General features: G+C 41.0%; 1 protein-coding gene across 3 annotated transcripts in view; it reads right to left on the reverse strand.

Moving 5' to 3' along the window:
- Nucleotides 1–1,015: 1,015 nt before the first annotated feature.
- The window catches only part of LOC103478308 (basic helix-loop-helix transcription factor scleraxis), a 37,180-nt gene continuing 10,390 nt past the window's right edge, over nucleotides 1,016–27,805 (reverse strand). For 2 of the 3 annotated variants that reach the window (XM_017309277.1, XM_008432055.2), the window contains 3 exons: nucleotides 16,105–17,283; nucleotides 15,807–16,023; nucleotides 1,016–1,674 (listed from right to left, as the gene is read on the reverse strand). In XM_017309277.1, coding sequence (XP_017164766.1) covers nucleotides 1,636–1,674; nucleotides 15,807–16,023; nucleotides 16,105–16,496 — 648 coding nt within the window. In that variant the 5' untranslated portion in view covers nucleotides 16,497–17,283 and the 3' untranslated portion in view covers nucleotides 1,016–1,635. The remainder of the gene's footprint in view (nucleotides 1,675–15,806; nucleotides 16,024–16,104; nucleotides 17,284–27,805) is intronic. The other variant, XM_017309278.1, reaches the window with a different exon arrangement.

Below are 27,805 nucleotides of genomic sequence, written 5' to 3' on the forward strand. Positions count from 1 at the left end.
GTCAGCCCCGACCCGACGTCAGCGGACCTCTACATGTGGGCGTTTCTTCACCGTTCAATTTTCAACCATAGTTAGACGAGAGGCACCATCATGTTCTCTACGGTCATCAGACGAAGGTTTACTCGGATGAAAGCCTTTGTCTAAACAGAACAATTAAGAAAATGTAAAGAGCATCCTTTTTGTTTTTCACAAAGCCAAAATCAAAAGAATGGAAAATAAAAAATAAAATACTGTTTCTCGTGTCGGAGAAGAGGCTGGAAAGATGGACAGACAAGGTTATGGGAAGGTAAGCGCGGTCAGGATGCACACACTGGAAAGCCATCACCAACCAGATTCTGGTCAGTGGCACTCCAGGGAGAAAAGAGGAAGAGCAGAGGAGGAGAAAAGAGAACAAGCATGTGGAAAGGTAAAGAAGAGGACAGCAAAGGGACAAAGGCAGATGTCCAAGTAGCCATACCTGCAGATGCAATTTTGCAGCCCACTTCAACCCTTCCTCCCACCCCAGCTCTTATGCGCGCCTGTTTCTCCGCTTCTTAATCTTGCTTCTTTTTTTTATTTCCTCTTTAGCCTTTCTTATTTATTTTTACTTCAACTTTTATTTAAAAAAAAAAAAAAAAAAGCAAATAATGCTTTTTCAAGATCATTTTGGCCAAGGCAAAGAGCGGCAACAAAAACATCCAACTTAACAGATTTCATCTGTTATGTTACAAACAAACCAGAAGCTTGAAATTAAAGAGAAATCTAAACTGAAATGTAAAAACAAAAGCATCGATTCTGTTTGTTTCAGATAATTATGCCTTAAATTTGCTCTCGTAAAAGACTTTCGTTGGTTTTCGTGTCTCCCGTAGCAGCGCAAGTATCCCCTAAAAAAAAATCCCCCACAATTTGGTTTCAGAAAACATCTGCGTGCCATCATAAATTCAAAATGGAAACTTTATAAGCTTTATTGGTTGGAACCAGCAATTACTGGGACAAGATTTGAAAATACAGTATGCTCAGAAAAATATGATTTACGCCCAGATTTACAAACATTTTATTGGTCAGCTCGAGTTATTTTCCACTTTCAGGGATGAATATTCGAAACAACCATTACCACCATAGTTCCAGCATGTTCTCTGTGATGCTACAAACTGAGTCAGAAACCAATGTCTGCACTTAAAAACAACATCAAAAATGCCATAAGTCTGTTAAATAACACAGTTTCATTATATATTGTTATGTTACATAAATATACATTTTTTTATATCAGTTTACATTTTAATAAGACAACTTTTAATGAATACAAATTTGTGGGTTTGATCATGTGCCGTATTTCTGTTTTTTAGAAGTACTGTTTTTTTTTTTTTTTTCCTCTATAGTCTTGATACGCTGGTGAAAATCCATGGAAAGTCTTGTTCACGATTCCTCACTGTAAAACAAAGAGTTCGCATAAAGTAATAGAAAAAGGAAACATTAAAAAGTTCCTTGTAAAAGGAAGTGGAAGTGCTACATAAATCCTTCAAAAGTCTTTAAAATGCATCACAAGTCTGGTTAGTCTTCAAGCTGCAGTGGTTGTAATAAAAAAAATGTAAAAAAATCACATGAAGCCCCGTCAGAGTCGTGAACATTTTGTCCGTGTGGTTTGTGCCCTCGGCGTTAGCTTCGGATGCTCGTCTTCCTGTCTCTGTCTTTGTTCTGCGACAGAAAAGAGAACACGGTGTCAGATCGTCAGGAACGTTCAGCTTGGACTTAATGATGCAACATTGAGAAGGCGACACCAGAAAAGGCAGGGATTTTTCACATTTCTGCCGTCGATGTTAACCTCCGGCGGCGGGACCGGGAGGGGGGGTGGGTCACGAACTTCCACTTCAGACAACTTCCCCGTCTGCTGTGGCAACAGAATCTGGTTTTCTGCAATCAGTGTGGTTTTGTAAGCATTTCGCCTCTGGTTGCCGAGAAAGTAAATTAGCCCTGACTGGCTGCAGTAAACTCACAAACACATTCCCACACAGTAGCAAGGCAACGTTAGCCGCCGCCGCGGCAGCATGGAGCAACACGTGTTTTGCTTAATTCGATCGCAGGCTGAACGATGACATCATGAGCTGATTTATAAGCGCAGCGTAAGACGATATATTCCTCATTTATCTGTGGTATCGGAACAGAGGAGCCCTGATTTCCTGGCTGGTGAGGAGCCTTTCTCTATCTGGCCAGGAAAATAACATCACTTTTTCCCTCCTCACCTAACCTCTCCCCTGCTCGCTGCGCCGGCCATCCGCCGCCGAGCCCGGCTCAAAGGTTTTTAATGAGGTTATTTTCTGAGTGATTTGCAGCGCAGTCAATCTTTGCCGTGTCTCAAAAATGAATGATATCTGATCTAATGCTGTTAAGACCTAATCCCTGGCTGTTGATAAATGTTTCCCAATCAGAAATCTGTTCTCATTCAAATTGAATTTGGATGAGTTTGTTGTATTTTCTGCCAAAAAAAAAGTTTGGGAGATTTTTTAAATCTTTTTTATTACTCCTTGCACTTTTTCCTTTCTCATATCATCTCAGCTAACCTTCTCCGACTCCCAGCTTGGCCTCCTGCTCAACACCTGTAACACATTTCCTTTATTTCAGACGGAGCACGAGGTGTAGGTGTTTGGAAAAGTCCATGTGACTGACATCAGCGACGGTGGGTAGGTGTTTGGACGGGTATCAGGTGGTAATCGGAGGATGAAATCACAGGATTTGGACAGGAATCGGTCCTCCCACTGATTGGGGCGCCGAAACGATTAGTGACGATCCGTCCTCCAGCTGGACAGAGATGAGCGTCGTTACTAGACTGGGATTGAACCACTTGTAGTTGGCTGCGAAAGCGAGCGTGAGCAAACACGCAAACATTTAGAGGTTGGTGCTTTGTGTGAAGGAATTTATGTTTCAAAAGAGCAGCTACTTCATGTGACCTTTACATGACAGTTTAATCTCAGTTGTTTTTTACACAAGTTCACTGCTCAAAATATCCCGCTAAAAAAACCCCCCCAAAAATAATTTTCATTTTCACCCTGAGGCTTTCGCAATATGCCGACGACCATTTTCTTTTTTACATACAATAAAATAATACAATCAAATTTTCTTAACTTAAATAGACAAGGAAGTCAATTTTTAAAGATTTTACAAACTTCGTTGCCTGAACTTCGTTGCCTGAACTTCATTCTGCGCTTGAGAGATCTTCAGGAAATACCTGAAGCTCAGATGCTGCACTTTCATCCTGTCTCATCTAGTCAATTCCTCACACAGGCCTCGTTAAAGTCGAGCCCTGGGAACCGGCTTTAGACAATAATTTGGTCAAGACAAACCCAAGGATGTTGCACAAGAAGCAGCATTAAGTTTCAATGCATCTGGCTTCTTGAGATTCAGATGGAAAAAGTTACCGTTTACTGCAGCTTAGCCGTAAAGGTCAAAGATCGCTTTATGCGTCCATTTCTGACATGTGTTAGCTTTGTTTGAATGTGTGTGTGTTTTTTTATGGGAGATTATTTTTACTACTAGTCTTTATTTAGGGTTTCTATTATCTCTGTTCTTTATTATTCTAGTGACTCTGCATAAATGAACCTGCTGCACCGGAGAAACTCTTACAGTTTGAGAGCATCAGATGTTTAATTTTACCACCAGCAGTATTTGCTCAGTGTTGAAGGCTTAATCTGAGTTTTATACATTTGATTAGATTAGTACTTATCCAATACCATTGAATGTAATGCATGGGGGCTACTTAAGTTACATCCTGAAGTGCAATAACTGGACTACCCCACCACATTGGTACTTTACGTATTGGTTAGAGACGGAGCGGTCCTTCAAGAAGCTGATGAATCTGCAGCTCTCACCGTTTCCTGATAGGTGAACATTTGTGATCTAATTTATCGCCTAATGTATCGTAAAAAATAAACATACTTCAATGTATGTGAAATTTATTAAGATTTTACTAAATAAAACTGCTGAAGCAAACAATATGCTCTATGGTTGTTCTAAAATGGCACTCTTTATATATAAAAAATCTTTATACGTGTATGAAAAAATCTTTATACGTGTATGAGTTATATTAGTCTGGCTGCACCTACACATACATACAACAAAATGTAATCTATATAACACATTTACTTTTCACCATGGTAACAGATCAATTAATTACAAATAATTTTTTTCAATGGATAACAAATAAAATACACACATGAAACTACAATAGTTCTTAAGACGGGAAACGTCCCAGTTAAACGACGTTTAACTGAAGTCCTAAAAGGGGTGCAGGTTTTAATGTTTTTATCTTTTTTAATCTTTTTCTAAATCTTTTTGTCTTTCTCACTGTTTATTCAATGTCACATGCTGTTTTTATTTTAATTATGTAAAGCACTTTGAAATGCCTTGCTGCTGAAATGTGCTATACAAATAAAATTTGATTGATTGATTGATTGATTGATTGATTGATTGATTGATTGATTGATTGATTGATTGATTGATTGATTGATTGATTGATTGATTGATTGATTGAGACGGCAAAATATTTTAAAATGAAACAAGTATTTAGTACTGATTTATTAAACACTAGTGATACCAAAAATACCAGCACATTTCAAACCAGACAGCAAATATGCTACCATTAAAAATAAGTTGAATAGATATTATAATAAGCTGAATAAAAAAAACAAAACAATGTGACGCTCTACCCCATAGAAATATAGAAACTAGAGCTAAGAAAGAGGGTTAAAGGGTAAAATGTGGTTCAGCTTTTAACTCTCAGACCTTACAGACTCCTTGAATTGTGGCGTAATCCAGCAATGCGCACTTCAAAACTAAGAGTAAGGCAGTGGGCGTCATGGGATTTTAGCCAAAAATGTTATAATTTTTTTTTTTTGTGAGAATGAATTTAACACAGCCTGGGAAACTGCGGCCAAACTGTAGCACTCCTGTTATCGTACTCGCTTTCCCAACACAAACCATCAAACCAACAGCTGCGAGACACAAGTGCAGCCCGCGCTCTCCGGTGTTTGCTGGAAAGCGCTGTGGAAAATTGCAGGCATTTATCAGTGGAAGGAAAAGTACTCTGGGTTGGAGAAAGAGGATACACCACGAATTTCTCTTAAAACCTGGGCGTTGAAATTAGCCAATTTACCAAAATTACATCAAATTAGTACGGAGTCATTAGACGAATCGTCCCGCGTCTCGTCGTGAGCAATCAGTGACAGCTTGGAAGCTGCATCTGTAGCTGCGGAGGCTGGACATGAACTGGTTCAGTCCAAACAGGAGGAGGGGGTCGCCTTCAGGCCGGCCTGGTAGTCAAAACAATCTGCTAAAGACTAATAGGTCACGGTCAGATGACGGTTCTGCTCTTTCTTCCCTCTTTCCACACACACATACCAGGAGCTTCCCCAGAGGGTGATTTGTCCGACCCTAATATGATTACCTGATGATGTTTGCTCAAGATACAATATGAAGATATCACCACCCTGAAACAATATTATTGTTCTATTAAGGTGAAAAGTAGCCTGTTGCAGTCTCGATGTGAAGAAACTAAGCACTTTCATTAAAGTATCTTAACTCACAAATTTAAACTTCAATATCTTTTTTTTTTTTTTGCGAAACTCAACCCTGCTGATTCTTTACCTATAATTGTGGATTTTCCATGCACTCTTTTTTTTCCCCCTGTCCTAAGCTTGGTCTGTCAAATAAAAACATCTAATTTAGTCCCTGGCTGCATGAGGACAGGACTGACTAGTTGGAAAAAATAATTCCACTTGGGCTCGGGCCTGCATTCATATAAGGACGTTGGTATTTAACCGTGTAATGAAAGTGGCTTATATCCTTTTAGATTATTAAGTGAAAATATTTAAGACTGTGTCACTGTCTCCAGTGGCTTATATAAGCCGTAGTTACCCTCATAAATGACAATCAATTAAAAAAAATCACACATCAGGCCTTTAAAGTGAGCTAACTAGCAGACCAAAATGTCCCAATTTGCCATTATGTGGCTTGGACCTAGACGTGTACCGATTATCGGTATCGAGGTTTTAAAAAGTTACAGTTTCAAAACCGCTGAAACGTTCCTTTGTAGCGTTTAAAGTCCTGTCAGTGAAATACCAAAGAAGAAGTGGAGTTTTCTCTGGCCGTGCAGAGGATGTAGTAATGCAGGGCCGCCCCTACCCCACATGTTGCTGCTCACTGCCAAACAGCTGACTTGTTATTGACTTCTAAGTTGTCCATGAAGTAAAATAAACACCAAACTTAAACAAAAACAAAGCTATAAAACTGACACAAAAACCAGCAGCTTGGAAAAGGGACATTTTTCCCTTTTTCTGTGTCTTTATTTAAACACAGGAGAGTTTAAATAAAGACATTTTAACAAAACAACAATCAGAAGAAAGTTTATTTGTAGCCATAAACAGATTTACTTTTGGATTGCACGACTGTTTGCTAAAATGCCAACATGAGCTTCCACTTTGCTAACAGACTGTCGGGTTAAATGTCTTTGCAGTGGATGCCCACAACTGGGCCAGAACGCAGCGCCCAAGATGCTTAAGGTCACAGAGTGTTGGAAGCGCAGCTGGAAAAGAGGAAAAATGTGGATCCATCACAAGTGATGTCACTGCAGTTTTCAACAATAATATCACCATTGCATCACTTTCTGATATCATGCAGCCCTATTTTTCACTCATTTTTGGCCTCCCGTGATGCTATTCCTCCGTTACGGTTAGAGCACATGAAAAATTAGTTGATGATTTGATTTGGCTACGTCAAGCAACTTGTAGGACCGCCTTGGCTGCTGGAGTTGACAGCACAGTGGTTTTTTTTCTACTTTGTGGCACTGGTGGCCTTTTAGGCCTTTATTATGCAGCAAAACATGGCTGCATTAAGGACCGACGGCCTCCAGGTCTCGGGCCTCCACTCCAACACCACACAATGTGACATCATGACAACTCAAGTTTTAAAGCCATAGTTACCAAGCTTTTCTCTACCTGGAGAAATACAACTGATTAACCAGCTAATGTCACTTTGTTATATTTGTGATGCTCTAGGAAAGGCAAAAGCGCAAAAAAGGAACAATATTCTCCATATTGAACAGTTCATATACTCATAATTTTATGTGCATGCTGTGAGCGCTTCAGAACAATACTTAATCATCAAAAAGTAAATAAAGCTTCAAAATAACATTACTAAGGGAGTAATATTTAATATGTTGTATTGTTTAGCAGCAGTAAGGATGACTGTAGCTGATCCTGTAACTTTAGACCGGTTACAGGTGGTCATGAGAATCCAATGCCAGTCTCTGTTTTTCTTGGATTAGAACACATTCATGTTACCTTACTATATCTTCTTGATGCATATCCTGACAAACAACTGATTGAGTTTAGATTGCCCAGTTTGCACGTGTATTTTATTACCACCATATTTTAATGCTTTAATGAGTAGAACAAGCTTGATTTCATTCCCACTTTGTTCTGCCCCATTATGCCGATAGCGTTACTTCATCATCGGCGCTAACATGTCCGCCCTCCAACAGCAAATTTGTCATTAGCTTCAGCAGATATTGTTTTAAGAAGCGGCCTAATTAAAAGCACCGACTTCTGCTTTCCTGTTCGCCATGTTGTATTTCTCCCTGCCAGGCTCGGAGCTCCGTGTTTGTGTTTTAATTTGCCCTCCGTCCCTGGAGGCCAAATGACAACAGAATGATAGTTTTGCTAATAGATTTTGTTATCGGACCCGACTTCTTCTGTTGGTGTTGAATTAGGGGGTTTAACTGCTTCCATGTGTGCCGCGAGCGGACAGACGGCTCTGCGTTTGACTGCTGAACGTGGGGGAGAATACATATAAAAAAAAAATAAAAAAACAGCCGCAGAATACGACCCTAGCCTGATGCACCTCATTAGCATAGGTTCAAACGAAACGCACGAAGGCAATGCTGCCGCTTATGAGGCACAAATCATTAACTCCCAGTCAACTCCGGCTCCATTGCTTTTCATCTATGACACTGAAACGTCAGCTTCATGCACGAGAGTGACGCAATGCTTTTTTCCAGCTAAAGCGGTCTAATATTCCAAATAGCTGTAAGAACCGCAGCCATCGGCGTGCTTTCTGAACACGTCCCAGCCACGCATTTAAGCCCTCTTTAGGCGCACGCTTGATTAGGCCTCCATAAAGACGCAAAGCGCGGTTTAAAAGCAAACGTCCAAACTGGAGGATAAATAGCAGAGTTGATTATCCCGGCTGACTCGTTGGCCACCTTCCTCCTCGTCTCCATCTCCGTTTCCAAAACTTCCTGCCCGCCATTAGTTTTAGAAAGCGTTGAAAGCGCAGCGGTGATCCAGAGCTCCTCAGCTATCATACATGGTTTGTTTATGCAGTCTAGATATACGCAAAGAGCTGCCATCTGGCTGACATGGAAAGGGAAATAGAAGTAAAACACTTTTATTAAAAAACTCTCAAGAAAGGTTGTGCACCCACGTGTGTGTGTGTGTGTGTGTGTGTGTGTGTGTGTGTGTGTGTGTGTGTGTGTGTGTGTATATAAATGTCTGTATGGGTGTGTGTGTGTCATTTGTGGAGGTGTGAGTGTAAGCAGAGAGGGCGTTCCACAGAGCGCGGTTTCCAGGCTCCTTTACCATCACCATCAAAGCTCAGCCTCAATGTGTTTCTAATAGCAGCCGCTGAATTAAACACTGGCTGCACTGCCTCAGCAGAGGATAAATCATTTACAGAACAATTAGCTCATTTGTTGCTCTGCTCCGTTCTGCCAATGACTTCCAGACACAGAGAGCCAGCCGAAGGAGGACGTGTCTGTGTGTTTGTGAGGTGACTGTGTGGGCAAAAAAAATATGCAAAAGTCACCCGATTCAACTGAGTCATTCACCAAATGACACGACCCGCTTTGATGCACGAGTCTCCGCAGCAAGTCTTTGCTTTCATCCTGAAGAGTAGCAAAACAGACAAAATGGAAATCAGCTGCTTTCTGAATTCACCGCAAAGATTTGGCCTTTTCTTTTCATACACCCACAGATAACTGTGCGTCCAAAAACGCTTCGGATCAGCCACTCCGAGCGGGAGTGGAGCGCACGCATCATGTTTTGTCTGCTGTGCCACTGACTTTGAACCTCAGTTTTTAATTTTAAGACATTCACTCAAATCATAAATAAATATGGGCTGCGCCCTAAAATGCCAATAAAATTGCCCATTTCAAAGGGAACAATGGTCTATTTACAGCAACCACACCATAAGTACCAAGATAATTGGATTTTTTCCAGCGTTTTTATGTTGTTTCCAAACATCTGACAGCTCTTTTATGCCATAAAAAAGAGCTGTAAAACCCCCGATATTGGGCAAATTGTCTCGACTTGTAATACAGGGATTAAAAGGAAAGAAGTTCTCAATTGCAGTCATTGGCAGACAAATTACCACTTTTATTTTCTTTTGCCATTAATTTGAGCTGACCCTCTTCCTAGTTTGAGCCAATAGAAATAGGCCACACTTGTGGAAAAAGCTGTAAAAATATACAGAGTTCTGTGCCCTTAAAACAGAAGTAGACAAATTAGCATGGTTAAAGTTGTTATGTACGGAAAGACCATCTTAACTACAAGCCATCACCTTGGGCTCACCTCGACCAGGAGCAAACAGGCCTCCAGAATCTGCTCCGGTAGAGCACGGCTGTGCCGACCAGGATTTCTACATGCTTATGCAGCCTCCACGCTCCCCACACATCAATCTGATGAGATCTGAAGGGAGCAAACCGAATTCATGGGGGCCCCACGCACCATCCACGGAGTCCAAAGGGTCTGCTAAACCTGACACTGTGAAGATCTATAAAGATCTTTTACTGCAGAACTATAATCGCACACTGAAAAATTTGCTACAGCTTTATTACTTGTGAGTTTTGAAAAAAATAAAAATAAAAAAATGTTCTGACGTCCTTTACCGTGCTCATCATTTCGAGATAAACCTCCCTGCTTTGTTTGTCCCTGCTCCTTTAAACCTGTAATAACTACTCTGATGGGTTAACAGCTCATTTTATTGTAATCGTTTTCTGGCTAATGACAGACAAAACACTTTGGTGCTATGCTTTTGTGTCTTACCCATTTTGAAAAAAGAGCAATTGAAAACATTGATCAACTTAAAAAAAGTAAAGTATAAATAAGAATAATGCTTTAGGGGTTCAAAATGACTGATGATGTAAAAACGCGCTTATGTTGTGTTATGGGATTTTCTTTCCATTTGTCCAACATATTAAAAAAATCTTTGCTAGGACCTCTGATGACTGCTCTGGTTATTGACTGTAAATCCTTAGTTAGCTGTGTGTTATATGTTGACTCCAGACACCTGAGAGTGAAGGTGGAGTGAGACATCCTTCACCAGATACGTGCATCAGACGTGACTCAAGAGGCAGGCCCAGTTCTGCTCATTCACCGCCTCCCCATTTTAGTGAAAACAACTATCAGAGGCATTAATACAGAAACTCTCTCATCATCGTTTTATTGTCGTCCTGTTCTGACAGTATGATTAAACAGCTTAAAATAGTTCCAATATTCCAATATTTTACACTTTGAAACAACAATGGTATTTTTACCAACTGGCATTGTAATCAATTGAACTTCATAATTGCATCATGCTTGAATTGCATATAATTAGGTCCAAATATGGGTAGTAATTAGCTACATTTACTTGAGTACGGTAACTTTTTGGACTACTCATGGTTTTACTTTTACTTCAGTAATTTTATTATTAAGAATCATTATTCTTACTGGCGTAAAACTTCTGGATACTTTACCCACTGAGAGTAAGGTCACTGAATAAGAGTTTATGTCAAAGTGAGGCTTCGTCTTTAATCACACAAGCTTTGTTCTTCTAATTATGTTAATGGAAGTTCACCTTATTCTACCATTATAAGTATTAGTTTAAAAGTTTTATATCAAAAAAATAAATTATATACTTTTTAGTCTTTAAAATACCAGAATTTGCACATAAAGTTTTTTTGTCTGTGAAGTCATCATTTTATAGTATTAAATCAGATGTTTTTATCAGTTTTTATGTTTTTATCAGTTACTCAGCACCTTTTAATCAAATACCATTTTACTTGAGTAAATACATGGGGAAATAGTGCTACTCTTACTTACAATTTTTCTACCCACATCTGACTAGATTTTATTGTAATGAAGTGGATTTGTCTGACAATTTGTATTCAGGCAGTTGTATTGAGCAAAACCGCACATAAATTGGAGCAATTTCTAAAGTAGAAAAACAAACAAAAACAAAAAGATCAAATGGGTTCCCAGTCTTAATGAGTTGCCAAACTGTTTCTAGAATCCAACTCGCATTCACCAATCTGCAGTCAAAAGGCTTCACAAAGACTGGTGAACAGCTTTAAGGTTTAAGTAGCAAAACGAAAGCTGAAATCAAATTTGCAACTTTTCCAGTTGACAGACTACACATCACACTGACCTGCATCCATCAAAGTGTGAAATAAAACTCAATTTCCTTTCTCCCTATGATACCGATATAAAAAAAATAATAATCATTGTATTTATCTTTGCTTTACTTCACAGCTTTCTTTGACCCTTGGATCAAGTGCAGCAGAGGAATAAATCACATTAGTATTCACCTCACTACCTGCCTGAATATGTCACATGTGACGCTGTGTGCGCAGCCGTCATTAGTAACAAGGCTGCTTGTTTTGAAACACTTACACCGTAGTCACCCATAATAAGAGGAAATGACTGTATACTTTTCTCACTTTCACCCTCTGCTGCGTTGGAAATGGGAGTAACTGAAGCGGCTGGTTTAAGCAGAGCTGACAGCGGTGATGAACCTCAATAACTATGAAAACATACGAAGAAAGAGCTGTGAACAGAAACTCCCCTTTTACCTCTTCTGGCTCGTTCTCTGTAATCACCAGCGCTAACTCTGCCCTTCAGCCCACTCCTACACACTCCTACACACTCCAGAAATTTGGCAAAGAAACGCTCCAAATTAGTGCTAATCACAGTTAATCGTTTACATTCCAGGACTAGATGGACTACTCGTTTTTTTTATTATTGTTAAAGTAATAAAATAAATTTGATCTCGAGAGTGTTAATAATATACACAGATATGAGATCTTATGCAAGCCGAAGAGAAACACGGTTAAACATTTGCAATCCATCATAAGGCTTATTACGAAGTCTCGTTCTGTGTGTATGAATGCAGATGACTTGTAATGATTTTAAAAACAGAAGTGATTCAGCATTTAAGCGTTTGAAACTGAAACTTTTTCTGCATTATTCCAGCTTACAGTCAATAATGACACATTCTCTCTGCAGTAAACATGAGTAATGTACTTTATTATGACTCCATCCCACAGACACCCTCCTTTTGTTACACTAAGCTTATTGCAACGCTAAAGTGAGCCAATGGTTATTTAAGCATAAACACAGACAGATACGAGACAAACACAACCACTTGCTCCTCTAAACAATTACTAATCTGGTATTAATCTGTGTAATAATGCACTTAGTTAATATCCATTTTAAGGAGTGTATTATTTTATGCAGGAAGCCCAAAACACATTCAGTCCATAGATATTATAAAAAGTGATAATATAAGAATTTAAGACTAATTTGTGCATTTTGTATTGGAGGATGAGCCTCTTCAGTTGAGTCTGACAGATGATTGGCTTATTCTGCAATTACAAAGGTAGATAAAAAAAAATGTTGTAAGTAAATACACTAAAATTATAACGAGGAATGGCTCCCATACCTCTAGTGGATGAACAACATAACAAAAAGTTTGTAGAAAATAAGGGAATAAATCCTCCAAGAGGGAGAGTGGACCTTCATCTTAAGCTGATTTTAGACACTTCAAACAACTCAAACTGAAAACATTCATATCCATGCGATGCAACAATAAAATGAAAATTATTTACAAAGTTTGTCGCCGTTTTTTTCAGCCGTGTCACTTTGCTACTTTTCCTTGCTGGAACTGAATCTATTCACCTCATCAACTACAAATCATCAGTCATCTCAAAGTTCAGGAGTAAACTTTGTGTTTTGAAGCTGTTATTTGTGCAGTGGCATTAAAATGCTACCTTACTGCAGTTTGCAGACTGATAAACTGATGAGTCGAGTTGATACAGCCAGCAGCCTCAGACAACAGAAGCTTAGAGTACAGACATGGATGTATTTTGACTGAGAGGAAGTTTTTGTGGGGAAATATTTGCACATATGGATATAAACTTTTTGACGTATTTTCCAAATGCTAAAATCTGGCATGAGAACAGAGAGTCTGTTAGCTGCACTCGTCCGTCTCATCGACTGTAACTTGACAGTAACTTTTTGGACGTCTCTATGTTCACTGAGTATGGAGTAAGCTTTTGGATTTGCAACAAGCTGCTGTGTTTACAATGGGACATACAGTCATTATGTTCCTGTGCTTTTCCAGAGCAACTAGTTGCTTAGGAATTAGCTAATGGGGTCTATTAGCTGATCAGGCAGACTGTTTCAGACAGCTCCAGTCTACATAACCTCTCTACTAACACAGAGGATGTTTGGCTGAGTAAACAGCGTCAAATTAATGTATGGGGAAAGAAGAGTCAATATTTCCTAATGCTTAATATGAATATCTGAACTTAAATGGTTAAAGTCCGCTAACGTCTAGCTGATCAGCTTTTAGCTTTTCACCGTTTTGAGGTTTTCCTCACATATTTAAAAAACATACTGCAATATAATCTCTGTCATCTAACCAATAAAAAGCACACTGACATACTTTTTTTTTTTTTTTTTAGAAATCTTATTTGAATACTATAATAGGTCAGGAGCAATTATAATAGCCTGCCTCACCCTGAACCAGCCTCCTTTAAATGAAGTAGTGCTTAACTTGTCATCGAGTTGTGGAAGAATCTGAACTGCAGATCTGAACAGATGGAGGTGAAGAAACATGTTTTCATATAAACCAGTGAGTCACACCACAGTATCTAGTAAGCTGCTGTTTTAGCCAATTGAGAAAAGTAGTTTTAAAATAATAGAGTATAAATTCTGTGTTGTGGACAACATTCCCAAAGCCTTTCCCGCTGTGACGGGATGAGCTGAGGGGTCTCTTTCAGCACCGCTTGCCCAGAGGTCTCTGCCTTTTTTAATCTAACACTGCTTCCAGAAACTTTGAAACACCCAAATGGCCTTAAGGCCTTACTGCTATATCATTTCCAAAATATCACCGGACCATATAACTTTCAAAACTTTGTCTCTAACTAATCTCATATCAGCCCTTATTTGTTTTTCTTCAAAACTTTGATAAAATAACCAAGAAATAAAAAAAAAAAATAGACGATGACTTTCATGTGTGCTCAAATCATCATTTGAATGCGTTTAGCTCAAAAAAGAGCAGTGGGGCTTTTAATCCGGCTGTAATGGGAACCAGTGTAATGTGACTGACAGCCGGTAATGAAGGACTTTATCAAAGTGTCCACGTTTGAGTGCTCTGACATCAGAAAGTTTCAAAACTGTTTTCCGCGCAGCATGCATTTACAGGTCGGTCATGCATCTGCATCTGCAGCTGCGTGTTGGCGGCCGCAGATAGTATTACACATTTCTGACTGACAGCCCCGACCTGCGCAGGCCTGATCGATATGCAAAGAAGTAGTTAAGGAGGGAAGGTTCAAACGAAAGGAGATGTGGATGAGAATAAAACGACAGGACAGACGGAAAACGATTGGTGGTGAAACCGAAACTGGTTTCAGGCCAGTTATCTCCCAGCTGAGAGCGTCTGGGTGTAGACACTCAGGACGTCTAGGCTTTCAGGCGCACAAGTTCAGAGGGTGAGGAGGAAGGGGGGGAGAGGGGAGAGACTTGTGCCGCTGAGACTCTGGTTATCCCTCAGCTAAAGGGTCTCTGGGTTTAGACACTGAGGAGGGTATTAGCTTTCACACACTGCTGGGGTAACTGGGGAGTCTGCCAGATGTCAGCTCCTTACCAATAAATCCTGCTAAATGGGCAGCCGGCTCGGTTATAGAGGAAGGCCTGACTGGACGTCAACTCTCTATCATTCTCCGCTCTGTTTGTCAAAACCCGAAGCGAGCTCGTAAATATTTGATTTCACTCAGCTGATGGCAATCCCTCATTCCCTGTAATTCCTCATCAGACCGATGGTTTCTTATGGCAGAGTGGTCTTGATTATGACAATTTCCTGTGCTGGATCAGACAAACCAAAACTCACACTTTTTAAAGTTTACCTCTGTTTTGTCTTTGAAAGGAAGGCAGTTTTTTGTTCTTCTTATTTTAGGTTTTATATCTGTATTAAATTTTGCAGCAGTTTTGATTAAAACCTTGTCAAATCCCGGCTGAAGAATTTACACACGATTGGACAGATTTTACGCACTCCCGGTAGTAAATCTCTCTGTATAAACACGTATAAACTTTAAATTCATATTTTTTTTGCTCATATTGACTGGAGTTCTGAGAAAAAAAAAAAAATGACTCAGGTCTCCCGAGCTCTCGCTGAGCTCCTGTGACAGAGAAACACTCATGTATATGGAGTGCAGAGGATTTTTTTTAGGAACCACCTTGAACTTTCGAGCCAGCTGCTCCAGTAAAACCCAACCCCCAGCAGGACAATATTGCATGGTCGTTCACCCCAGAAAGTGGACTCTAAAAGAGGTGGCGCTTTTAAAGCCCCTTAGGGCCGGCGAGGTTTATGGGCACAGTTGCTGATCTCAGGTCAGGTATTTAACACAAAACTGACCCGACCCAACAGCCTGTCTCTACGACCACCCTGTCGCTGTTAACGCCTCTTGATTTGACCCTCGTACAGCTGATATCTCTCTGACTTGTTGTTTTTCTGCTCACCATTTTCCGCTGGTTGCTGAGGCAGAAGGTACAGATGTGCTTGGGCTGAGCCGATTGGTCGGATCCTCGGGTGGGGGAGGAGCTGACGTGGAAGAATGGAGGTGAGGGGGCGTGGCACGGCTGTCCGTCGTGAAGCCCTTCGCCCAGGAGCAAAACGTTCCCCAGATGGCTTATGTAGCTGCTGGCCAGACGTAGCGTCTCAATCTTTGACAGTTTCCTGCAGTCAGATGAGACGTGAGTTGCAAGAATAATATGAAACCTGCAGCGGAACGGTCGATAAAAAAATGTCGCTCCTTACCTGTCGGCCGGCTCAGTGGGGATGAGCGTGCGAAGCGCCGTGAACGCTGTGTTGACAGAATTGGTGCGATCTCTTTCCCGTGCGTTGGCCGCCGTCCTCTGGCGGACTTCGCCGGGAGGAGACGAGCCCGGGGGTCCGAGCCTGCCCGTCAAGTTTGTGACGCTCACCCCGGCGCCCCCGCACATCTTTCTCTTCCTGTTCACCTTGATGTGGAAGGCGGACTGGGACGACGAGGACAGGCGAAAGGACGCAGAGTTGGAGGAGCTGCTGGTGCGGTCCTCGGAGCCTGAGCCCTCGCTGCAGTTGTCGTCGTCGTCATCGGAGAGGAGGCCGATGTCTCCGTACAAGAAGCGGCCTGCTGGAGGTGGAGTGCGTAGCATGGCAAAAGTCATCTTTGATGGCTATTTGATCAGTCCCGTTCAGGAGCTCTTCCAAGCAGGCTTTGCTCTCTCGTTTGATAGGGTTGCAAAAACGTGTTGATGCTCCCAACGCGTGTTGACTGGTGGCGTTCGGCAAAGCAGACTTGATTTATAACCTCCTTTTACTCAAAGCAAAACATCAGCAGGTTGAGCTTAAGGTCAAGGGTGGAAAAAGTCGGGTCTACTGATCTATACCCACAGGTGCATTCAGACTCCAGCTCTGTCTTATTCTCTTCTGATCTGCTAAAAGAAAAACAGCAAAAAAAACCTCCACATTCCCAAAGTCTGCTTAATCTTCAGTTACTCTGTGAGAGCTCAAAATAGCATCTCAAGATTAAAAATCTCTGTCTTTCTTTGTGTGTCTTTACTTCTACTTTATCACTTGTTTCTACCTGCTTCCCTTCCAAAAGTCCAACTTGAGTCAACTGGTCTGTGCCGGCAGATTCATGCTCTTTTGCTTCCAGCTGGTTTCCCCCCCTTGTCCGTCTTCCTCTTTGCCTGTTTGCTCCACGTGTGCGTGCGGTCTGAGTGTTTCAGCCCGCCTCTGGTCTTATAGTCCGAGGGAGGGCCAAGAGGACTGTCGCGCTCCTCCTCCTCTGAGCGTTCAGAGTCCCCCGGCTGCCGTCTGAAAGCAGACCACAGAGACCGGAGGCAAGAGGCGAGCCATCAGCAGTAGTTTGTTTTGGCTGCATGCTGATGCTTTCCAGGGGAAATCCACCCAAAAACAGTGCTTGCATCATCCTCAGGGGCCACAGCAGCTCTTCAGACAGCCAAGATGAGTAAGGTTTACAGATAGGAAGAAGAGATAAAGCACTATCAGCTGGCAGCTAGAGGGGGCAATGAGATCAACTAACTCTCTACTAAGTTAGTTGTTACCAAAGTCTTTTCAAGAAATCTTGAGTACCTTTTTAAGTTTATGTTCAAAAAATGATAGTTTTTGCTCTACATTGCTCCTCTTAAAACAACAGAACAGGCTTCCAGGAATGGGCCTAAAACGTTGTGTTTTGCTCTGCCACATCGTTGACAGTGATAAACTATCGACTGCGAGACGTCAAGAGAAACCTTTGCTTTTCTAATTGGTGTCTTTCATTCACAATGCCGTCCCCCTTGTATTTGTCCTCTGGTTGGGAAATCTGGACGCAGTGCAGCCACAGAGCTGGAAGATGGCCGGCCAGACTGAGCTTATAAATAAAAGCCACTAATGGTTTTACTGAGCCATGGCTGACGACTTTTCAACTTCACAGTTTTTGACACTAGAGGGCCCGAAGTTTCTAATCTTAAAACACATTTAATGTCTTGCAAAGGGATTCTTGCGGGGGAATTGAACTTAGAGCAGCGTACGTCTGTGGATTTTATTGAGACTGTGATACACCCACACAGAGCAGAACATAACTGTGGAAGGAAAATTATACAAGTTTTAAGATTGATTGATGTTTTTTCAACTCCCTTTACAATATTAACCCTAAGTATTGTAGTTTAATCCGATTATATATAGACAAATGTCCTGTGAAGACCTCAGAGTTTTGTTAGGGAGTATTTGTAGAAAAAAACAAAAAAAAACAAATAAAGGTTTGGAGCAGTTAAAAGCAGGGTCATTATATGGCTCAATGTCCTAAACTTAAAATTTACAGGCCAGACAAGGATAGCGTTAGTCCCAAGAGCACCGTACAAACACTGGAGGAGCTACAGAAAATCTCAGCTCAGGTGGAATCATCTGTAGGCAGTGCAACTCTTAAGTTCAGCGCTCTATAGAGTGGAGCCTTATTGGTAGAGAAGCAGGAAGTATGACATTGTTGAAAGAAAAGAATAACAAGTCCTATTGGAGGTGTTCTGGTCAGATGAGATCAATGTTAAACCTTTTGGACATGCAACACATTATGTATAGAGGAAAACTAACACTTCTCATTTCCCTGACCACACCATCCTAATGGTGAAGCATGTTGATGGCATCATTATGCTGTGGAAATGTGTTTTTGACAGCAGAGATGGGGAAGCTGGTCAGCATTGATGAGGAAATGAATGGAGCGAAATACAGGTAAAACCTAGAAGAGCACCTGTTGAAGGTACTCTTTGGTTTCTGACATGGTATAAGATAATTTTATTTTATGTCTTTGTCAGAGTTCATTGTGGTTACATTTGCTTGGATTTCTAACTTTTAGTCATGTCATTTCTCTTAAACTCATGTTTTGCTCATTTATCTTAATTCTCCTTTTTGGTCAGTATTTTAGTCAGTGTCTCCTGAGTTGTAACTCCTCTTTAAAGAAACTTGACTTGGCATATAGGAAAGACGCTATGCATGCAAATGTAACGAACTGATTCAGAACAAACCATATTCATGTGTTACATTGTGAGAATCTCTGGTCAGAATGGAAATGTGTCCATCCGTTCTGATTGATGTCCATCAAAAAATCTTAATCTGAAGAAATTTCAATCTGTGGACATGCAAAACTAGTAGAGACACAACCGAGAACCCAGATTAAACTTCCCTAAACAGACTGTATGAAGGAGTGATGCTACCGGGATAAATGCATATGCAATGTCACACTTTTCAGATTTTCATTTGTTGAAAATGTTGAAAACCATGTATCCTGTTTCTTCCATTACACAAAGCAAGCGCTATTTAATTTGTCTGGAAAAGTGAATAGAGGATCTCAAGAGGAGCATACAGAAACATATAAAAGGCAAGAGAGAAAATCTTAGGATTTTATTGATTATCATTGTGTAGCTGCTTAATCTCATCATGCTTTTCCGTCTTTAAATCAGCAGAAATTAAAGGATGAATGGCAATGCAAAACCTAGTTATGGAGTCCAGAATCCTCAGTGGTACCTTTGTGAAAACTCTAAACCAAGCAGCTATTGCTGGTATGCAACTTCTGTGTAGCTTGGCAGCACTAAGGTGCTGCTGAAAACTGATGGCATAATGAATAATACGCGAGTTTCACAATGTTACAGTCAGCATTCATCACTCTCAATTTCTCTGTCGATTTTTCCTCTTGCGTCCACACTTCCTCCCCCCTCCCCGCCTGTTTCTTTGTGTCTCAGGCGTACTGTTTATGCTGTGGTATTTAGTGAAGGAACAGAAGCCAATGTTGGTTGCAGTGGTTGATTTCAGCACATACACAAAGCGCTTGAAACACTGACAACGGAAACAGTATGTGGAAGTCAAAATGAAGAAAAAACAAAAACTAAATGTAACAAATTTGCTTAGTTTTTAACAAAAAAAAAAGTATTACATTTGGAACCGTCCATCAGTCTTTTGTCTCTCCAGACACATAGTGTATTTGCCTCTTACAGAGCTTACAGAGCACTTGATGCGCATTTTACCATTTACCTGCAACAAACGAATCAGTCAAGAATTCTTCTGATAAAGTTACATTACACTGCAAAGTAATCAAATAATCTAAGCAAGCTGACCAGAAGGTATTGGAACGCTGCACTCCAATTTAATGGCCCACGGCTGTTGTATTGTGGAAATCAAAACTGCAACTAATCCAGTAAACAGTTGACTTTAGGTTCAGGATGCATGTTGGATTTGCTTCCAAATAATCTTCCCTCTTGGTATGTTTGAGATAAATTGATAGAGGCAGTAAAAGCAGATGTAATGTGATGCAGGATACGCCAAAGAATGGACTGCGTCAATGAGGTTCTTGAAAATACGGCAAGTGAAATTTAATATGAAGGTTTTCAGCTCTGGCTTGCAGACAACATACTGCAACACAAGCATGTTAAACAGTTTATTTGGATACTCCTAAAATATTTAGAGGGAAAATATCAAACCATCCGGTAGCCCATCACCCACTCACCATGATTCAACTTCCCCAAACAGCCGTGTCATCTACGGACAATTTGGAGAAAACTCAGTATATACGGACGCGGTTGGCCATATATATATTTTTGAAATATTTTTCCAGTCCAGCTACATCCACTGTGGTCCATCATTACATGCATTAGCATGATCTTCCTCGTATTTGCATCCCTCTAGAGAGTATGGCTGGTCTGACACAGCATCCATTTCACTCTGAATTACTGCCTCCAGGCTAAAACACGTTGGACTCAAAATAATGTCGACTGTGAGTCTTTTTAGAATAGCACATCTGTATTTGGGCGAGGAAGGTTGTATGAAAAGGAAGGAGCTATATTACAGAAAAATAATGGTGTAATTTACATAAAATTGTTGACTTAAGTTCGCAACACAGTCACAATGAAGAAGGACACACCTCTGTTGGAAAGGACTGGCTGTCAATCAGACTGCACTAACAGATTCTAGGGATAAGATGAAAGAAGAATGGTTGGAGTGTTTTTATTGCACATTTTGAAATTATACTTTGAAATGGGCTTTTGGAAAAGCTGGAGATATAAAAATAACCTCAAGAAAATATTGCTCAACACAGTCATGTTTGATTGGTCTGTGAATGGTACCTTAGATTTTTCCAAATCATGTCTTTACCTTAGTTCTTCGTAGGATGCATTTACACCAGCCCTGTCTAGTTTGCTTTGATCAAACTCTAGTTCGCTTGAATAGACGGTTCGGTTCATTTGGGGAAGTGGGAGTGCGCAATTCAACTCTGATGCTTCACAAAAAAGCGAACTCTGCTCTGCCTGAAAACCTAGGGCTTGGCTTGTTTGAAGTGAACTGTGTTGTGGTTCAAGTGCTTATGTGAATGCCAAAGGGACCAGAGACCAAAGACAGGGGGCAGACTGTTGCGTAGCACATATTGGTTAAATGCAACCAAAACAGATGAGCGAGTCTAGTGCAGGTGGAGCAATGGCTCATGGTCTTTTACCAAACGCAAAAGAGAAATCCTACAACCGTTAAAATTTGTCTTATTCCATTTCTGTTCATATTTTGTGAAAAAGGAAGTTGTTGTCAGTGTCACAGGTATTCATGTCGTTTCCTTCAGTGGTTCTTGGTGCGGCGCCACCAAGAATGAAGGGGCAACAGTTTGCTCAGAGGGCTTGTTTTATTTATTTAATTTCCCTTTGGGATCAATAAAGTATTTTTGTTTTGAATTGATTTGACACAGTTCAGTGTGAACACAAACCACCTCAGCTAAAAACGTAACAAATGTTGCAATGGACCATCATATTTTTGAGTTTATATCACACATAGCTAAAGATCTAACATACATGATATAATGTAGGATGTCTGCAGCTGAGATGGGTACTGTGAGCTTTCTTGTTCCAAGAAAAACAAATGTTCAAAGTAATATTATTCACAAAGAGATAATCTCTTGCTGCTGTAGGTAGAATTAAAAAGATCGCTTAGTACGTAAAGTAAGTCCTTTATAAAAGAGTTATGGAAGTAAACGGGCTTCTGAGAAAAAAAAACACTTTCATGTTATTGTGATCATTCAAATTGGGCTTGAGAAAAATTGGATTCAGAAACATATCAGCTCCTTTTTTGCAGATGCAGCTTTGTGTCATAAGTCTAAAAAAGTGTCTGATCTTGGGTATGGGATTGACTCTGTTTGGTCTACTCATTGAACTCTTTCTTCATTTGAGGCAGAGCTGTTCTTTCTCACGCCGGTCGTTCCACACTTCTGGGGTATAATGACAATATACTGTATATAAATTGTAAAACCGAGTGGTTTTCTCCCCTTAAAAGACGCAGCAGCAGTAGTGGTGGCAGCAGCACAGTAGTACTGGAACACCATCTGATAGTCATTACCCCACCCGTCTCCTCCCCCAACCTTTCCCTTCCTCTTCTCCGTTTGCTTTATACTCTTTTCTCAACTCAGACATATTATTCATTAGTCTGATGAAAAACACCCACCAGCTTAGCTGGGTCCAATCTCTCTGAGAGACATACACTCACACAAAAGCACAACTGACACAAAGACAGATATACAACACACACCCACAGTCTCAACCCAGTTGAACCATTCTGGCACGGGTCAGGGGCCTGTCAAAACTCCGATGCAGGGCTGGAGCAGAACACAGGCAAATAGATAGATGGGTAGAGATACCCCAAGCAACTGAGTTATTTATTATAGTTGTCAGATGTTCTTATTTTGCATGAAACGAGTCAGAAAGGAGGATTTGACATTGTTTTGATGCCGCTGAGCAGACGTCTGGAGTGGTTCTTTTCTAAAAGTAATTGTTGGTCTTCCGCAGCAGGGAGCATGGCATGATGACAGGAATAAGAACAGGAAGACAAGTCAAATAGAAAGATTTCGACTAAAAAGACGAATGGGAAAGAGATGGTGGCCGTCTGCCAGCGCTCCAGACTGCATGGTGTATTGCATCGGGAAACCGGTCGGAAGTGCTCGCCCCCCTATAACTTGCTCCCCACCCCAGCCCCAATTTCAACCTCATGCAGCCTCAGCGCCAGCCACACTCTACTGTGTTTCCCAAGAGAGCCAGACTCTACAGCTGGCCTTATTAAACCAAGAGAAGCAGAGAGACAGAAAAAAAAGAAGCAGAAGGAAAGAGAGGTCACACAACTGGAAGACATCAGTTGAAGCCGTGCTCGCTCTCTTAGGTTTTTCCATTCATATCCCGTTTTATGATGGAGTTTCTCACAAACACTCTTGCGGTGCAGCGAGTTCAGGCTCACAGTAAAAAGCTATTGTTTGATTCGACAACCCTCAGAATGCTGTAAAACAATGAGACGAATGCTGGAGAATTAAAAGTCTGTGTGACTTTTATCTCGTGTGTCTGAGTGTGTCTGAAGGCTGTCGTCATGCATGTGGCCCCCGCTGTACGAGCGTGCCTCATCCAGTTTGTGTGAATCTCGTCGCAGTTGTGAACATGGAGGAGCAATAAAAGAAACTCCGCAGGGTGGACGTCTGTTTCCAATCTGTTATCTGGAGCTCATTTAAAATTAGATTCATTTCTCCTGCATTTTGTCTGAGCTGACTTTTCACCTTGAAATGTTTTTTTTATTATTATTCCTAACGTGCTCTTTGTTTTACACAAACACAATTAGACAAATTCACACCTGTGCTCAGTGTCTGCTCAGACAGCTTCTGGCTGAGGACTGACTCGACAGGAGCAACTGGAGGAGAAGCATATTGCTCAAGGCTCTCCCGCCTCCAGTTCATATCAAGTGTCAGGAAGGCATTACACGCTCATTTTAGCGTTGAGGATTTAAATGAGCATCACGGTGATGGGCCTAAACTCTCCAAACTCCAATGATGCTATCCAACCCCATCCTTCAAGGGTTTTCTGTTCTTCCATCTCCTTATTGCTGCACGTACTGCCAAGGCTTTTCTCTAACATGTCTAATTCGTGCTACAATTAACTTCGAAAAACAGGCCACTTCTTCTGCTTTCCTGCAACCAGGCATCACCAAGCAAGGTGGAAATTCAAGATTTACACCATTCTCTTGCACATTGAGCACATACTGCATTGGGAAGGGGAAGACACAGCGCCTCCTACAGAATGAAAACTGAGAAGACAGTGTCTTCAGCTCTTCACGTGTATAAATCTAAAAATTACGGCCCTTTTCCAACAGCGTCTACTCAGCACGGTTTGACTTGGCTCTATGCGGTTTTCCACTAGTAACGGCCACGTGCTGTCAGCCCCTTTTCAGAACCTACTTTGCTGGTGGAAAAATGTGTGGAATTGGGTTAAAAACATGTCAAAAGACTGTAAGTCACTGATTGGCTCGGAGGTGGAGTCACTGGTTGCGTCACAAGAATAAATACACAACACTAATCCAACATGCTGTTTGAAAAAAACTCAGAAGAGCGACTGAGTGGATTTGGAGATTTAAACAACAGTGGCCGACTGAGCACAATCTTCAACATATCATCCATATCCTCCATTGTTGTGTTGTGTTTTTGTGGCCTATAGTTCATGTGGTGGTACTTTTTGGACCCTCGGATAGTCCCACCCACTAGTGCTGCTATTTAGTCCACTTTCTGGTCCAATCTCAAACAATCTGCTGCATTCATCCACCAGGACCATCTGATCTGATCTGATCTGATCAGTGAAAGTGAATTGAATTTCACTGAATTGAAATACAGTGAAAGTTATTTGCCGCAAGCATTAAACAGATAAAATCTGTTGCCAAAGCTTTAATTAAAATATCCCAGACATATCTCTTTAAAACCCATCGTGGATGGATCCGTCACTTGTGCAACACTCGTGTTGTTTCTCTGCGACCCAAATGGAAAGTTCTGTAACGATTAATATCAGGTACGCATTAAAGGAAAATTGTTAGAATCTAATTTTTAGTAAATTAGTTCTGGTAGTTCATTTCTGACCTGGCTAGTGAAATTACAACATAAAAAAGAAGAGTTGCTGTGATTAGCCTCCCTTTATTGGCAACATAAAAGCAATCCCCCAGACTCTGCTGCTCAATCTGGCCAGTAGCAGCTCCAGCTCTCCGTTACAGAGTGGCGGTGGAGCTCCAGCAGCGGTCTCAAAGAGAAATCAGCTGTGATGTCACTGCCACTAATGAGGTGGCGGGAACCGTTTGACCACCTGACTCAGTCCTCCTCACCTCTGCCTGTATTTTTAACTTTCTCTTAAAGTCCTCTCTCACTCACTTTTTATTCGCCCTGCTGTGTGCAACCATCGCTGCCCACCGCTCGTGTTTCATCCCCGGGTCATTCCCTCGGTGGTTACATGAGCTCAGCTGTCTTGGTCTTCTGGTCAACTCCAATCATTTCCAGAGCCAACCCTGGATGCATCAGTCGGGTTGTTGGAGCTGACAGAGATAAACTAATGGCTGCTTCAACCTTTAATCATTGGCAAATGATTTATGTTAACCGGGTCTGTCTACTGTAAAAGGCAACAATAAATAAAATCCTGCACACCACAGTTTTCCAAACTTTTAGGGCTTTGGTTGGCTCTGATATATTCCATGGTGTAATGACTGGCTGCCTCGGATGCCAGGGAGCTCACATCACCAGAGGACAGACAGGGGGGAACAAAAAGGGAGAGTTTACAGGGAAATGGAAATAGACATGGGTACAAAGTGATTATGATTCGACTGACTGAGACTTGCAAACCAAATTGCAGTTTTTATGATAGAGGAGGAGAGAGAGAGAATAAAGACATGAAGCACAAGAGAGGCACTAACTGTCAGTCCCTCTGGAAAAAAATTAAACGCAAATATTCACATCTAGACACCAAAAAAGTTATAGTTGTGAGATGCCAATACAAGCTATTTACAGAAAATATGTAAGCAACATAAATCTACAGTCTTCCTTATTTCCGCTCTAGAAATAAGCCAGTCAGCGCCGAGGAAAGCAAATACAAGTCCCTGATTGGCTGCTTCACAATCGCCAGCCAATAATGTGTAAAGGTGCATTGTGCATCAAAAGCTGCATGATACATATTTTATAAAAATATTTTTATTTTCAGACTCTATATTGTTTAGTTGAAAGTGAGGGATTAGGTTGACCCTACATTTTTATACAATCAACAATAAATACACTAATATGTTTTAGTAGTTCATTTTGTAAGGGTGCAAATCAAAACATAAAACACAAAATTGGCAACTCATAAAAGAAAATTTTGATTTCTGAATGGCGTACAGAATGAAACTGAGCATCGCCATCTGATCAAAGGATTCATTTCATCAAAAGTCCCATCAGTGTCTTTTATAGAGAAGAGAAAGTGTTAAAAACTTTCTTTTTGTATCACATCTCAATGATCTGTACTGGGTTATTTGACCTTCATATCGGTTTAGGTGGATTTCAGTCTGTCTGTGGTTTTACACTTGTGTTATACTATTTCCATTTGCTCACTGAATTGGATCTTCAAAGCTTGGAATATTGTTTCATAACCTAGCTCTGATTTAAAGTTCTTTGCAATTTTAACTTGGCCTTCATACAACACCAGCATTTAGTGCAAAGGTGGCTGAATACAAATGATACATTTTTCAGATTTTTGTTTAAAGCAGAATTACAAAAGCTATGCATCCTTTTTCTTCCACTTCACAATTATATTCAACGTTGTATTGGTCTAAAATGTGAAACCGATGCGTGTGAATACTTTTGCATGGCACTGTAAATGTAAGGTTCCACCAGCTACAAATATAAACAGTTGCTACATTCACTCAGATTGCCGAAGTCTGCATGTAGTTTTTTAATTGTATTTTATTTAATGGAGATGCATTTTATGCCAAAGTCAACACTTTCAAGATGGAGAAGAAAGACACTGTAAATGTCAGTCACCAAAGAAAGCTTTCGTTATGTTACAAAACTTAACGTGGATATGTATTACAAATATAAAGTGTGAAGGCAGTTTTAAGGCAGGTCAAGTGCAAACATTTCGTACTTCATACAGGGTTTTACGACGGTTCCACTGCTGCGCCTCAGTCAGGCGAGTTTCACAGAAACGTCCAGAGAGAGTGAAAAATAATCCTTCTTTAAAAGTGTCACTGACATCACCGGACTGCAGGAGGCTGAAGAGACAAGGTTTTCATTTCCTTATCAGCTGCACGCACGCACCTGCTGAGTCCACGCTGAATGACGGGGGTTTGTCTTAGATCGTCGCCCTGACTATAATCAGTCTGCATCGCTTTACTCACAAAAACAACAAATAAATCCTGTGAGCTACACTGGACATGACAAAAACTGTGTTTTAAACTGCTTCCGGAGAATAAATGGTATGCTAGGAATGGATGAAATAAGATGAGCTCGTTTGATGAACTTGTTAAGGGACTCTGAGGGACCAAGTAAAAGATGTGTCAGACCCGCGTGCTAAACGCGGGAGAATGCATGCGTTTGATGTTACACCCTTGTAAACCCGCAGCTGGAGAGGGCTGCACCCTCTGGACCACCGCAACCTTCTATTAAACCTTGCACACACGCGCACATACATGCACACACACACACACACGCACGCACGCACGCACGCACGCACACCCCCCCACACACACACACATACACACACACACACACACATAAGCACAGACCTTAATAAAGTTGTTGCTTGGGGAACAGGCCCGGCACGTCCAACTTGTGGCAGAAGTGACGTGGCTGAAATTGAATCCATATCAGTACAAACGATTCTTCAGTTAGGACAAAAGAAATAAACAAAAAAAAAAAATAATTTATTCTAGCTTATTTGTGCTATTATAGCAATTTATCACTGGTTTAAGCGCATAAACCAGTACATTTCCTGCAAAGCTCCAGCATCCAGATGTGGAGTTAGAAATACAAGCCTCACCAGGAGGGGACACCAGTTTATGCCATGAAGTCAGTAGTTCACACACAGTCTTTAGAGAAGGGGAACACCTGGCAGACCACCTGAGCTGAGCGCCGCACTGTTCTACAGTGCAAAAGTATTCACACCCCTCGTACTTTTTCCACATTTGATTACAA

Source organism: Poecilia reticulata, linkage group LG16, assembly GCF_000633615.1.
Source record: "Poecilia reticulata strain Guanapo linkage group LG16, Guppy_female_1.0+MT, whole genome shotgun sequence".
Taxonomy (NCBI): Eukaryota; Metazoa; Chordata; class Actinopteri; order Cyprinodontiformes; family Poeciliidae; genus Poecilia; species Poecilia reticulata.